This window comes from Bufo gargarizans, chromosome 11, assembly GCF_014858855.1.
Source record: "Bufo gargarizans isolate SCDJY-AF-19 chromosome 11, ASM1485885v1, whole genome shotgun sequence".
Classification (NCBI taxonomy): domain Eukaryota; kingdom Metazoa; phylum Chordata; class Amphibia; order Anura; family Bufonidae; genus Bufo; species Bufo gargarizans.
In genome coordinates, this window is record NC_058090.1 from 65,982,451 (window position 1) to 65,996,965 (window position 14,515).

The 14,515-nt window shown below is 45.2% G+C and overlaps 1 protein-coding gene across 1 annotated transcript in view; it reads left to right on the forward strand.

Moving 5' to 3' along the window:
• The window catches only part of HEATR5A (HEAT repeat containing 5A), a 154,185-nt gene that overhangs the window by 63,633 nt on the left and 76,037 nt on the right, over positions 1-14,515 (forward strand). The window contains exons 17-20 of the mRNA XM_044271730.1: positions 695-885; positions 975-1,134; positions 2,059-2,248; positions 7,731-7,900. Coding sequence (XP_044127665.1) covers positions 695-885; positions 975-1,134; positions 2,059-2,248; positions 7,731-7,900 — 711 coding nt within the window. The remainder of the gene's footprint in view (positions 1-694; positions 886-974; positions 1,135-2,058; positions 2,249-7,730; positions 7,901-14,515) is intronic.

Here is a 14,515-nt window from a genome sequence, read left to right on the forward strand (position 1 = left end):
GTGGCCGTTAGGTCCTCCACATGTCCCAAGATACATACAAAAGAAGATAACACCACATTAACAGAATGCATTCTATTAATGATGTCGATACAACCACTTCATGTGTAATAAATTATCCCTTTCCGCTTCTCACCTTGGACACGCTGAATCAAGGCATACCCCTACATCAAACAAGAAGCAGAATGGTGTTCAAGGGTGGACATTTTGTTAAAATTTAACTTTTTTGGTATAACTGCAACAATTTCTGTACATATGGTGGTATAGAATCTGACTTCCCCTTTTGAGAACATGCCTTTCATAATAAGGCAAAATCGACAATCATCTAGACCTAAAATTAGATATTCTTATCATATGTGACAAATAAAACCTAATAGATTTTTCATTGTACATAGAAGGCTAAGGGGGTCATTTATTAAGAGCGTCGTTTTTGACGCTGGTCTTAATACCCCTTTAGCAGGTGGTGGATACGCTGAATTTATGTAGAGGTGCCAGCCCACGCCAAGCCCCCTTTTTTAGACCTGACGTGAGTGGGGAAAAGTCGCAGATTGTGGTGCAAATAACCTTTGCGATGCAATCTGTGATAGATATACACCAAAAAGTGCTTTATATCTGTTTGTAAATGACACCCTAAGTGTTTACCACATTGCATATGTATTATACGTGTCTAACATCTAGTTCTACTTTGTCTTTACAGCACTTGGCCTCCAACCACATTAATCTAGGGCCGGAGGAAACACGAAGACCATGTCTATCCTTGATTGTAGGAGCACTGGAGAGTAGAAACCCATGGCTGCGTTGTGCTGCTGTGGAATGTATGGCCAGGTTGGCTCATGTAGTGTCTGAACCTTTATATACTTCTAGTTTAGCTCAATCAAGCTTTGACAAGTAGGTAACTTGGGGTTATCTAATTATCTGGTCAGTCTTCTCTCCTTTAATCTCACATGTGAGAATATTTCCTTTTTCTTCATTTACAGGTTGAAGGTAGCTAGAGATGTGGTGGCCAGAACAGGTCACTCCTTAGCCTTAGGTTCTTTGCACAGGTACCTTGGAGGGATTTGCTCTACACAGCATTTAGCGTCCTGTGTTGCTGTGTTGCATTCGTTGTCTCAAGACACTACATCTCCTGAAGTTCAAGTGAGTAGAATACCAACTCTGCTTAGGCTATTTATTGAATGTAGCCAAATATTTGGATGCATGATGTCGTGCAAAAATGTGCAATTACAAAAAAATGTCATGTTTATGAAATAGTTTATACGAGCCTTTTTTAAAGGGGTGGTCCAGTAGGGAAAATTCTTTAGAGAAGGCTCAAAGTGTGAAAAAAAGAAATAAAAGCAGCCCCGCTCACCCTCCTGTTCCAGTGCTTACCGGGTCCCCATAGTTATTTACCGAGAGTGGGCTCCTTCTGGTGACCAAATGCTCCCCCCCCCTCCACTGCTCCATTTTATTTTGCAATGCTGTACTCCCAGTCCCTTCCCATCTCAGGCAAGCACAGACTGGAGAGAGAGAAAAGGCGGTGGTGGAAGGAAAAATAGCTATTCCAGAGATACCCCATATGTTTTCTCAATACATTTTTCAGCTTTTTATTCTAAACTTTAATATTCTGAATCAATTATTGAATCCTCAGAAAACATCCAGCTTCTAGCAATAATCAAGCGAGTGAGAAATAGAAGTTTATATACCATGAATTTTTCTTATGTTAAGCAGTGTTTTTTATAAACCCCCAAACCAATTAGTCCCCTGCCACTTCCAGCGCTGCAGCTTAGCCGCATACGGCACGTGAATGCTTCAGTCAATTACTGGCCTCAGCAGTATATGGCATGCGACTGCTGAGGCAAGTGGCTGCAGCAGTCAAATGCTGTATACAGCGACATCGCTCGTTTGTAAACAGAAATCGGCATTGAGGACTGGAGCTTCAGTGCTGGTAACAGCAGGGGACCAAGTAGTGAGAATATGTTCGTGGGGGAATGTGGCAAACCCTTTGAAGGAAGTTAGGGATGTTTTTATCTATGTTAATTATTTAAAATATATTTAATTGTTATACTTTTGTTTCTTCTGCAGACCTGGGCACTGCACTCCCTTTCCATAGTCATTGATTCTTCTGGACCATTATATTATGTCCACATAGAGCCGACACTGTCACTCCTTTTGACCGCACTGCTTAGCACTCCTCCATCACATGCAGAGGTCCATCGCAGTTTAGGGCGCTGCTTAAGTGCTCTTCTGAACACACTTGGACCAGAACTCCAAAGTAAGTTAAATGAGTGTCTGTGTCTTTAAAGAGGACCTGTCGCCACTCCTGACGTGTGTTTTAATAGCTTCCCTATGTAATAACTATTCTGGAGCATCTATTCTTATGGCTCTATGTTGTGACATTCCATTATTATTTGCACTAGAAGTTATGAATGAATTGCTAGCAGTCTGCAGTAGGGGGTACAGAAGGGAGGTAACAAGTTGGGGGTATGTACCCGCACAGTCTGGCAGCATTGATTGGATAGAGTGAGTCTGTGCAGGTACACCCCCCCCCCCCCCCCCCCAACTGGTTGCCTCCCCTCTGTACCCTTACTGCAGACTGTTAGCAATTAATTCATAACTTCTAGTAGAAATAATAAAGGAATGGCACATCATAGAGCCAGAAAAATAGATGTTCCAGAATTGTTATTACATGGGGGATGCATCAAGCTATTAAAACAGGCATGCCAGGAACGGTGACAGGTCCTCTTTAAAACTGTCAGCCATAGTCTCAAATTATACGTTTTTACCAATACTTGTGACATATACACTTACCTATACACAGTGGTTTTGGCAGCACTACTGATCCCATAATGGTAAAAAAAACATTCAAGGTATCTTTAAAGGTAGTGGTGCACGCAGATGGGGATCCTGGCTAATGGTCCCAACGTCTAGAAAAATGCAAAAAATCTGCAGCTGGCAGCATTTTCCTAGACGTTGGGACCATTAGTCAGGATCCCCATCTGCATGCACCACCACCTTTAAAGGTACCTTGAAGGTTTTTTTATAACATTCTTATAATTTGAGACTATGGCTGACGGTTTTAAAGAGGACCTGTCACCTTTCCTGGCATGCCTGTTTTAATAGCTTAATGCATCCCCCATGTAATAACAATTCTGGAACATCTATTTTTCTGGCTCTATAATGTGACATTCCTTTATTATTTCTACTAGAAGTTATGAATTAATTGCTAACAGTCTGCAGTAAGGGTACAGAGGGGAGGCAACCAGTTGGGGGGGGGGGGGTGTACCTGCACAGACTAACTGTATCCAATATGTTTTTGCTTTTTTTTGTAAATATTTTTTTCATTTATACTTAATATTTGGGTGTTTTATTTTTATTTTTTTAACTTTATATTTTTTTTTACTTTTAGCCCCCTTAGGGACTAGAACCCTTGTCCTATTTACCCTGATAGATCTCTATCAGGGTGAATAGGAGCTCTCACTGTCCCTGCTGCTCTGTGCACACAGCAGCATGGAGCTTATCATGGCAGCCAGGGCTTCAATAGCGTCCTGGCTGCCATGGTAACCGATCGGAGCCCCAGGATTACACTGCTGGGGCTCCGATCGGAGGAGGAGGGGAGAGGGGATCCTGTGGCCACTGCCACCAATGATTAATACTGGGGGGGGGGCGCACTGCGCCACCAATGTTATTAATGTGGGGGTGGGGGGCGCACTGCGCCACCAATGATTAATACTGGGGGGCTTGGGGGGGCGCACTGCGCCACCAATGATTAATATACTGGGGGGCGGGGGGGCACACTGTGCCACCAATGAAGTTAAATATCTCATTTATTCATATACAGGAGGCAGGAGCTGCAGAATCACATAGCTGGCTCCCGACCTCTATGAGTGGTAGCTGCGATCCGCGGCACCTGAGGGGTTAACCGAGGATCGAAGCTACAGCTCATAGAGGTCGGGAGCCGGCTATGTCATTCTGAAGCTCCCGCCTCCTGTTCAATTTGAATGAATGAGAGATTTCTCTTCATTGGTGGCGCAGTGGCCACAGCCCCTCCCCTTCTCTTGTCCCCTGTCCCCCTATTGGCTGCAGCAGCAGCACAGGGGAAGGGAGACACTGCTTCCTTCTCCTCTGTGCTGCTGAGGGAACACGGAGAGCGCTGAGAGCAGCGCGATCTGTGTTCCCCATAAGTTATCGGAATATCGGCAAAATAAATGCTGATACCGATAACAGTCAAAATCCTCAATATCGGCCGATAATATCGGTAAAACCGATAATCGGTCGATCCCTAGTCTATCCCTCCTCAGGTAGATCCACAGGTGGCCCGTCTTGTTAAGGCCACCACCCTTCCTTTGGCTGACGCGGCTTCCTTGTCTGATCCGTCGGACAAGAAGATAGACTCCTTGTCCAAGTCTGCATTCGTGGCAGCGGGTTCTGCTATCCGTCCCGCCTTTGCTCCATCATGGGTGGCAAAGGCCTGCGTGGTCTGGGCCAAACAGCTTGTTCGGTCCTTGCCCCCGGATTCTACTCAGAGGGAGTGCCATCTCCTTTCCTCCCATCTTCTCCAGGCATCCCGGTATCTTTGTAATGTTTCCCTGGAATTGGCAGGGTGGCAGCTAACTATATGGCCATTCGCCGCCTGGTCTGGCTTCGTGGCTAGGCGGCGGATGCCGCCTCCAAAAAGGCACTCATATCTCTCCCCTTCCTGGGTGGTAGGTGGTAGGCTGAGGCCACGGGTGGGAAAAGTTCTCTCCTGCCCCAGAACCATCCCTGCCGCCGCCATCCCATTCCTACCTCACGATCACAGCGTTTTCGCTCCTTTCGGGACTCCTCCTCCCATCAGGACAAAAATACTTTTTGTCCTTCCTTCAAGGCCAAACCCTCCTGGCACGGCATTCCCTTCACTCGCATGGAGTGATTGTTCCTGTCCTGATCTCGGAACGTGTTTTTGGAGTGTTTTACTCCAATCTCTTCACTGTTCCCAAGAAGTACGGTTCTCTTCGCCCCATTTTGGATTTGAAGGCGCTCAATCATTTTGTCAGAGTCCGTCACTTTCGCATGGATTCCCTCATGTCGGTGCTTGCTTCCCCGAGGTGGTCTAGTTTCTGTCGTCCATCGACTTCTGGGATGCTTATCTGCATGTCCCCATAGCTCTGTCTCATCAAAGGTACCTTCACGGTAGGTTCTCTGCATTTTCAATTCGTGGCATTGCCCTTCGGCCTGGCGTCTGCCCCGAGGGTCTTTAAAAAGGTGTTGGCTCCCCTCGTCACACTTCTCCGTGCCAGGGGAGTTGCAGTAATACCCTACCTGGACGATCTTCTGGTGAAGGCTTCGTCATGGGAGGACAACCTGTCCAGCCTCCACATCACCCTGTCCGTGTTATCCCAGTTCGGGTGGCTGGTGAACCACTTCAAGTCATCCCTTGTTCCCAGCCAGAGGATGGATTTCCTGGGCATGGTCTTCGACACTTGCCTCGGACGAGTGTTTCTTCCCCAGGACAAGTTAGTGGCTCTCCAGTCAGGGGTGGCTTGCCTTCACGAGTTGGCTCCTCTGTCTATCAGGGCGTGCATGCGTGCATGCCGGATGGATGCCTCCTTCAAGGCAATTGCTTATGCCCAATTTCACACCCGCTTTCTTCGTCTTTCTATTCTTGCCTGATCGAACAACCCTGCGTCAGGCCTCGATCGCCCGATTCGCCTTTCCCCTTAGGTCCGCTGGGACTTACGTTGGTGGCTGAATCCCCGAACAGTCTCCCTCGGCAGATCCTTCCTTCTTTTCCCCTGTGAAGGCAGATGATCTCCACAGATCTCTCACAGCCCAGGGTCAGTGGTAGATACATGAGAGCTCCATGCAGATCAATATCCTGGAGCCCAGGGCCATTTACCTAGTTCTCTCCTGTTTGACTCCCCTCCTCCGCAGTCATCCTGTCCGGATTCAGACGGACAACTCCACTGCGGTGGCTTATTTGAACCACCAGGGTCAGTGGTAAATACATGAGAGCTCCATGCAGATCAATATCCTGGAGCTCAGGGCCATTTTCCTAGTTCTCTCCTGTTTGACTCCCCTCCTCCGCGGTCATCCTGTCCGGATTCAGACGGACAATTCCACTGCGGTGGCTTATTTGAACCACCAGGGGGGCACCAGAAGCGTGGCGGTCCTGAAGGAAGCCTCTTGCATCCTGCGGTGGGCAGAGGAACATGTTCCCGATCTCTCCGCTGTCCACATCCCCGGAGTTGACAATTCGGTAGCCAACTTCCTCATTCGCCAATCCCTCGACCTGGATGAGTGGCTCTCCATCCAGAGGTTTTTCAACAGCTCTGTCAGCGTTGGTGAATCCCAGATGTGGATCTTTTCGCCTCCCGTCTGAATCACAAACTTCCGCTTTTCGTTGCCAGGTCTATGGATCCTCACGCCTTGGTGCTCCCATGGTCCCAATTCAGTCTCCTGTATCTCTTCCCTCCCCTTCCGCTTCTTCCTCGTGTACTCAAACGCCTCAAATTGGATCGGGTCTCGGCCACATTGGTGGCTCCAGACTGACGTGGTACACAGACCTGGTCTTCCTGCTCGCCGACGCTTCATGGCGGCTACCACTGCGTTGTGACCTCCTTTCGCAAGGTCTGCTGTTCCACCCGAGTTTACCTCCACCCTTTTTGGTTTTTCACCAGGACAAGGTTGTCCTGCGCTCAGTTCCCTCCTTTCTTCCCAAGGTGGTTTCCTCCTACCACATTAATGAGGAAATTGTCCTGCCTTCATTCTGTCCCAACCCCTCTCATCCCAGAGCGCGGTCATCTGGGCCTCAGTTCACACCTTCTCCTTTCCTTGGCCTCTGCTGATGCCAGTTTGGGTCGCAAGGTTCTGCAAGCGGCGGTCCGTTAGGTTTTTCGCATGGCTGTTTCTTCCCAGTCTCGGAGACTGCTTTGGAACGTTCCATGGTGCTGTGTCCCCCAATGCCATTCACGAGAAAAATTTATTTTTGTACTTACCGTAAAATCCTTTTCTCGTTGGATGCATTGTGGGACACAGATCCCACCCTTGTTGTTTTTCTTCATTCGGTTTCCCGGTACTCTTCGATATGGTCCTCTTTCTGGTTCAGGACATGTTGGCTTCACTTTTTGCTCTGTTTTTTGGTGCTCCTACTGCTTTCGTACCAACTGGTTAGTTTAGTGTCTCTGGAGAGGGCATAGCCCATCTGGGTGGAGCCAACATTTTTTATTTCTAGTGTCAGCCTCTTAGTGGCAGCTGGGCATATACTCATGGTGCTGTGTCCCCCAATGCATCCAACGAGAGAAGGATTTTACGGTAATTACAAAAAATTGCGGAATGGAACAGTTGGCTCCTAATAGAACAGTCCTATCCTTGTCCATAATGCTGACAATAGTAGGAAATGTTCTATTTTTTTGCGGAACAGACATATGGACATACGAAAACGGAATGCACACAGAGTAACTTCCGTTTTTTTGCGGTCCCATTTAAATGAATGGTTCCGCATATGGTCTGCAAAAAAAAAATGGAAGGGCACCCCGACAATCAGCCGTTTAAAGGGGCCTCTGCAATTTGTTGATGTCACTTGCCTACTATTAAACACTCAGAAAACCCTTTTAACATTTCATTTTGGTCATAAATTTGCACTGCTTTGCAATCTGCAGTGATATGATTTTCTTTTTCATTTGAATACTAAATATGATTACTTACATACTATGTTAGTTTGTGTCTGGCTTACACTTAATCTATTTTGTGACCATGAGTAACTTTGTATTTTGTAGGCCGGGGGGAATTGGTGGTGTCACAAAGGAACTACTGCTTGCTAGCTTGCTCTGTGATGCAGGAGAATGCTGACTGTTTGGTCCAGGCCCAGGGTATCGCTTGCTTACAACAGCTTCACATGTTTGCCCCTAAACACGTCAACTTGTCCAGTTTAGTTCCAACCTTATGTGTAAGTATGGCCTCATAGTCTTCTACTTGTGTAAAGCTTCAATTCCTTTTAAGTGAACTGGTATCTTTTACATGTCAGGATATATTTAGATATACAGTCATGGTGTCTTGTTTCTTGAGACTACATTGACTTGAACAGTGGAAAGTAATCAATATAGTACGTTTAGCCTGATGTGAATGGCTGCATAATTATACAGTTTTCCCAGCCACTTCAGCAACTTGTATAGCTCTTTATGTGTCCTATTATGTTTTTTCCATACATGTGTTGCTATGCAAAATGATATTTAATTTCTGGGACTTAAAAATTGCTAAGCTATCCTTGGGGCTAGGTCATAAATATATGATCAACTGTAGGCAACCCACTGATCACTAGTTTAAGTGGGCTATTCTCATCTTCTTAGTATACCAAGTGCAGCACTGTACATTATGTAGCATTATGCTTGTTATTTTAGGTCAATCAAATTCATTTGAATGGAACTGAGCCGCACAAAGATTTAGGGGAGGAATTTATTATTTTCCCCATGTCTTGGTGTTAGAAAGTCACAAAAAATAGGTTTTGCAACTTTTTAAATGCCATTGCAGCTTTTTTTTGTCGCAACTGCAATTTTTACAGTACTCGTCAGATTTCTGAAAAAGTCTTATGGCGAGGGTGGGACATGTATGGGGTGGTCGTCCCCAACACATTTATCATTATTTAAGCCAGAAACCGGCGTACATAATGACAGAAATGTATGTCAGCTCTGAGCTGCTGTAGATCTGTCTGGCATGGACTACCGGAGGAGACATCTAATTTGTGACATGGCCTGTACCTTGTCATAAATTAAATGCCTCCTCCAGCAGTGTAGGCCCTATCAAAACCTGCGTAGCACGCGCCGGTCTTGATAAATTAGGGGCTACTATGTCTGATGGAGATAATGCCAAGGAAGAGGCCAAGGCACTTGCCCGAGCACCACAGGCATTTCCAGCAGAAAACCAGTGGGGTGCTTGGAGTCAGACTCCTACAATCCCCATCCTAAGGATAGCTCATTCATTTTTTACGTCACTTAAAACCCCTTTAAACCACCTTAATGTGTTTTTTTTACACTTTGCACCTCTGAGAATTTTTGCAATTTTGACATTCTAAAAAAAATATAAAACTAATTGTGAATTAAAAATACTAACCCTCGAAACCCATATACTTTGTGAAAGTAGACACCTGGCACAGTGCCACTCACCACTTTATATTCACAGACACTTTCATGCAGTTTTGCATCAAAATATGACCCAAGCAGAATGTTGTAGCCACCACTGAATAAAAGTTCATACATAGAACTTAGGCCTAAATGTACATGTACATTTTTTTAAAGAGGACCTTTCATCGGTCCAAACAGTGTGAACTAAGTATCATGATATATACAGCGGTGCCCAGGGATCTCAATACACTTACTATTATCCCAGGGTGCCGCTCCGTTCTCCTGCTATGCCCTCCAGTATGTTCGGTCATTTGGTTATAGTAGGAGACTTAGGGGACCTTGTTATAGTAGGAGGAGTCTGCCCTTGTTCTCCTGGGCGTCTCCCTCTCCTAGGCTGTAGCGCTGGCCAATCGCAGCGCAGAGCTCACAGCCTGGGAGTTTTTTTTTCTCCCAGGCTGTGAGCTCTGCGCTGCGATTGGCCAGCGCTACAGCCTAGGAGAAGGAGACGCCCAGGAGAGCAAGGGCAGACTCCTCCTACTATAACCAAGTGACCAAACATACCGGAGGGCATAGCAGGAGAACGGAGTGGCTGTACAGATCATGATACTTAGTTAACAAAAATAAAAAGAAATACAGAAATTACAAAAATTTTAAGACAGATAGTGATAGTAATAAAATAGTTATTACTTAACATTCACAATATGTCTACTTTATTTTGATGTTCTGTTTTAAATGTCATTTTATTTTTTAGAACGTTAGAAGGCTTAAGGACCAATTGTTTTAAAGTAATTTTGTGGGTCGTACATAAAAGAAAACAACAAAAATGACCCATTTTAGCAACTGCACCCCTCAAATTATTCAAAACTGATTTTACAAACTTTGTTAACCCTTTTGGTGTTCCACAAAAATTAAAGGAAATTGGAGGTTACATTTTTAAATTTCATGTTTTTTGCAGATGTTTCATTTTAATCTATTTTTCCCTATAACACAGCAAGTGCAACACCAAGTGATCATAAAGGCATATGCCCCACAAAATGGTACAAATAAAACCTTTACCTCATCTCGCAAAAAATGAGCCCCATCATACGAAAATCACTCAAAAAATAAAAAAAGCTATAGCTCTCAGAACACGGACACATTAAAACATCATTTTAGTTTCAAAAATGCTATTATTGTGTTAAAGTGAAATACCGTATTTTTCGCCCTATAAGACGCACCTAGGTTTTTGGGGAGGAAAATAAGAAAAAAAATATTTTTAACCAAAAAGTGTGCTTTCAGTGGGTTTGGAACTAATGGTGGTCTGTGGATGGCACTATTACTGGGGATCTGTGGATGATGCACTGTTATGGGGGGATCTGTGGATGACGCACTGTTATGGGGGGGGATCTGTGGATGACGGACACTGTTATGGGGGGATCTGTGGATGACGGATACTGTTATGGAGGGATCTGTGGATGACGGATACTGTTATGGGGGGATCTGTGGATGACGGACACTGTTATGGGGGGATCTGTGGATGACGGACACTGTTATGGGGGGATCTGTGGATGACGGACACTGTTATGGGGGGATCTGTGGATGACGGACACTGTTATGGGGGGATCTGTGGATGACGGACACTGTTATGGGGGGATCTGTGGATGACGGACACTGTTATGGGGGGGATCTGTGACGGACACTGTTACGGGGGGGGATCTGTGGCTGGCACTGTTACAGGGGGGATCTGTGGCTGGCACTGTTACAGGGGGAATCTGTGGCTGGCACTGTTACAGGGGGAATCTGTGGCTGGCACTGTTACAGGGGGAATCTGTGGATGGCACTATTACAGGGGGGATCTGTGGGTGGCACTGTTATATATGTGCCATCCACAGACGCCCCACCCCATAACAGTGCCATCCACAGACCCCCCTAGCCCATAACAGTGCCATCCACAGACCCCCCACCCCTTAACAGTGCCATCCACAGATGTTCCCCATAAAACTGTCATCCACAGATCCCGCTGCTCCAGTGCTGCAGTATACAAATATAAAATGTCTTATTCAATTAAAAGTGATTAGACATGCCCCCTCACTCCTAATAGTACCGTACATCCTAACAGCTTCTGTACAATTCCCTGTGTCAAAATCCGAGAAATGAAAAAGAGGAAAAACTGCACTGTTTAGATGTAAAAAGATGCCTATCTCATTATCTAGAGGTTACTAGTCAGTGGAGGAAAACCACAAAACTTTTCATTCAATTTAGTGGGAAAAATAAGGGTCTCCCAGCCTCCGCTAAAACCCTTTCCAGATGGATCGTCAGAGCCATTAATTTGGCCTATTCTTCAGCTGGAAAGGCTCCCCCGAGGGGTTTTGGTGCTCATTCCACAAGATCAGTCTCCACCACTTGGGCAGAGAGGGCCGACGCTACCTTAGAACAGATTTGTAGAGCATCCACATGGCAGTCGCCTGGCACCTTCTTTCGTCACTACAGATTAGACCTAGGCAATAGAGAACAGCTAGCCTTCGGTAGGAAAGTCCTCCAGGCAGTAGTCCCACCCTAAGAAATAAAGGGATTTCTATTCTAGTCGTCTCTCAAGGGTGCTGTCATGGGCGCAAGGGAAATTTAAGACTACACTTAGGCTACTTTCACACTTGCGTTTGATCGGATCCGTTCTGCTTGCAGCGTTAAGCTGTCCGCCTGGCCGTGCGGAGGCGTGCGGATCCGTCCAGACTTACAATGTAAGTCAATGGGAACGGATCCGCTTGAAGATGACACCATATGGCTCAATCTTCAAGCGGATCCGTCCCCCATTGACTTTACATTGAAAGTCTGAACGGATCCGCTCAGGCTACTTTCGCACTTAGAAATTTTTCTAAGTTATTAATGCAGACGGATCCGTACTGAACGGAGGCTTCGTTTTTACTTTTATTGACAAATACATAGTTTATTCAAAGACTCAATATTTAAGGTGCTGAGCCTTCTTTTTCAAGATTTTTTCTAGAATTCTCCCTGGCATGCTTAATATTAACTTATGGGCCAAATCCCTACTGATGGCAACCTATTTTTGCCTTTTTCAGCTCATGTACCTTATCACAATTTCCGTGTTTTCTTTTTATGTCCACCTGCATTTTGAGGATTGACCACCTGCTTTTTGCCATTGAGATCTGGAGAGCTTCATGGCCATGGACCTAAAAGGTTATTGTTTTGATCACTGAGCAATTTAGTTAACACTTTGTCACACTTGCCTTGTCACATGGTGCTCCATCCGGCTGGAAAAAAAGCATTATTCATTACCAAATTGCTCCTGGATTGTTGGGAGAAGTTGCTCATGAAGGATTTTTTTTATACCATTCTTTATACATGGCAATGTTCGTAGGCAAAATTGGGAGTGAGCCCACTTCATGAGTCGAAACCCTGCACGTGGATGGTCTCAGGATGCCATACTGTTGGCATGATGCAGGACTCTTGGTAGTACTCACTTTTTCTTCTCCAGCCAATAATTTTTCCAGGTTTCCTAAACCGTCTGAGGAGTGTTTCAAGGAGGAAATACGTTTACTCCAGTCCTCTGCAGGCCAATCCCTGTACTTCCTGCAGAATGTCAGTTCTTATTTGATTCTCTCAGACAAAAGTGCCTTTTTTGCTGCCCTCCAAACTTACTGTGCGTTCAGATTCACTCACACCTGCCTGCTGCTATTTCCGAACAAGCACTGCACAAGCACCCTTGGTTACCCAATCCCATAGCTAAATCCTCTTTAGGAAACTGTTATGCCATTTGTGTACATTATGTGTAATTTTACAAGCTGCAATGTTCTTGCCTGTGAAGCCCTTTTGATGCAATGGAATGGTGGGGGCCAAGAGTTGGAGCCCCACCAATGTGGATATTGATGAACCAACCTAGAGGATAGGTCATCAATGCTTAGATCCTGGAAACCCCCTTTAAGGCCTCCTGCACACGAACATATGCGCCCCGTGGTCGTACACAAACACCGTCCTTGGGGCAGCCGCAGCAGATCGCGGACCCATTCACTTTAATGAGTTTGCGATCCGGCCATTCCACAAAAAGATAGGACATATTCTATCTTTTTGCGGAACGGAAGTACGGGATAAAACCCCACGGAAGCACTCCGTAGTGCTCCCGTAGGGTTCCGTTCCGTGCTTCCGTCCTGCACCATTCCGCATCTCCGGATTTGCGGACCCATGTGAATGCCCACGGAACGGCACCCATGTATTGCGGATCCGCACATGCGGTCCGCAATACGGGAACGGGATGCACACGTTTGTGTGCAGGAGGCCTAAGGCAGATTTCTCCTTTAAAGCATAATGAAGCTAGAAGAAGAGGCAACAATAGCAAATTAGTACAAGCCATCTTCCATAAAGATTTTATTTGAAACATTGTTTCTTGGACTGTCTGCTGTCAGGTACTTGTGTTATTTCCTAGCTTATGCAAATACAGTTGAGCAGATTATCAGTCTTTGCTGCAAATAGCCTGTATCATGCGCACCCTGTCGACTCCTTATCATGCTTCATTTAACCAAGAACAGAACCATCCTCTGATCCAGATAGTTGCTGGTTCTGGAAGCTACTTCTTTCTCTTGCATTTGTGCATGTGATATAACATTTCTGGTTTGCTCATACCATCTGTTGCTTGACCTTTGTTGTTGAGTGATCATTACCGTAATTTGTTTTTTTATTGTACTTTAAATTGTATTCTTTATTTTTTACTCATTCTGAATGTGTTTATGGTCATGTTTACAATGGATGTCCTTCCTAGTAAACCGTTGTCCTTACATGACTGTCTACCCTTTAACACAATTTTTTTAGATTCAGGATTCTGTGCTGATTATTGTCTTAATATACACTCATTGACAAAAAAATAACGCACCAATATTAGAGTAAAAGGATACGTTTATTGGGGAAAACTGCATAACTGATAGGAGGCTGTAGTACCTTGTTCGGCCGCCTCTAGCCTGGATACAAGATGAGATATGGTTGGGCATGTATGGAATCCTGTGGCACATTTGCCCACACATGTTGTAGCTGAACTCTTTAGATACTGCACACCCAGAGGTTGCTAAAGCTGGCATCTCCGCTGGTTCCATAACAGGCCCCCTTAGTGCTGTGATGGCTAAGCTCCAGCACTCCAGCTGTGGTAAAACTACATGCAGACTTGCTTGGCTGTTCTCAGAACTCTATAGAAATGAATAAAGCATGCTGGGAATGGTAGTTTCGCTAAAGCTGGAGTGCCAGAGGTTAGCCATCACTGCTAGTGTTTTGGGCCTTAGTGTCCAAGCATTTTTTTTTTCATTGTCACATTCCAATTGTTAGAACTTTATTTTTATTTTTCTGTTAATGTAGCTTAATGAGGGCTTGTTTTTTGCGGGACAAGTTTTAGTTTTTAATGGAGCCATTTTGGGGTTAACATGACTTACTTTTATTAACTTTTAATAACTCTTTCTGGGTAGGGA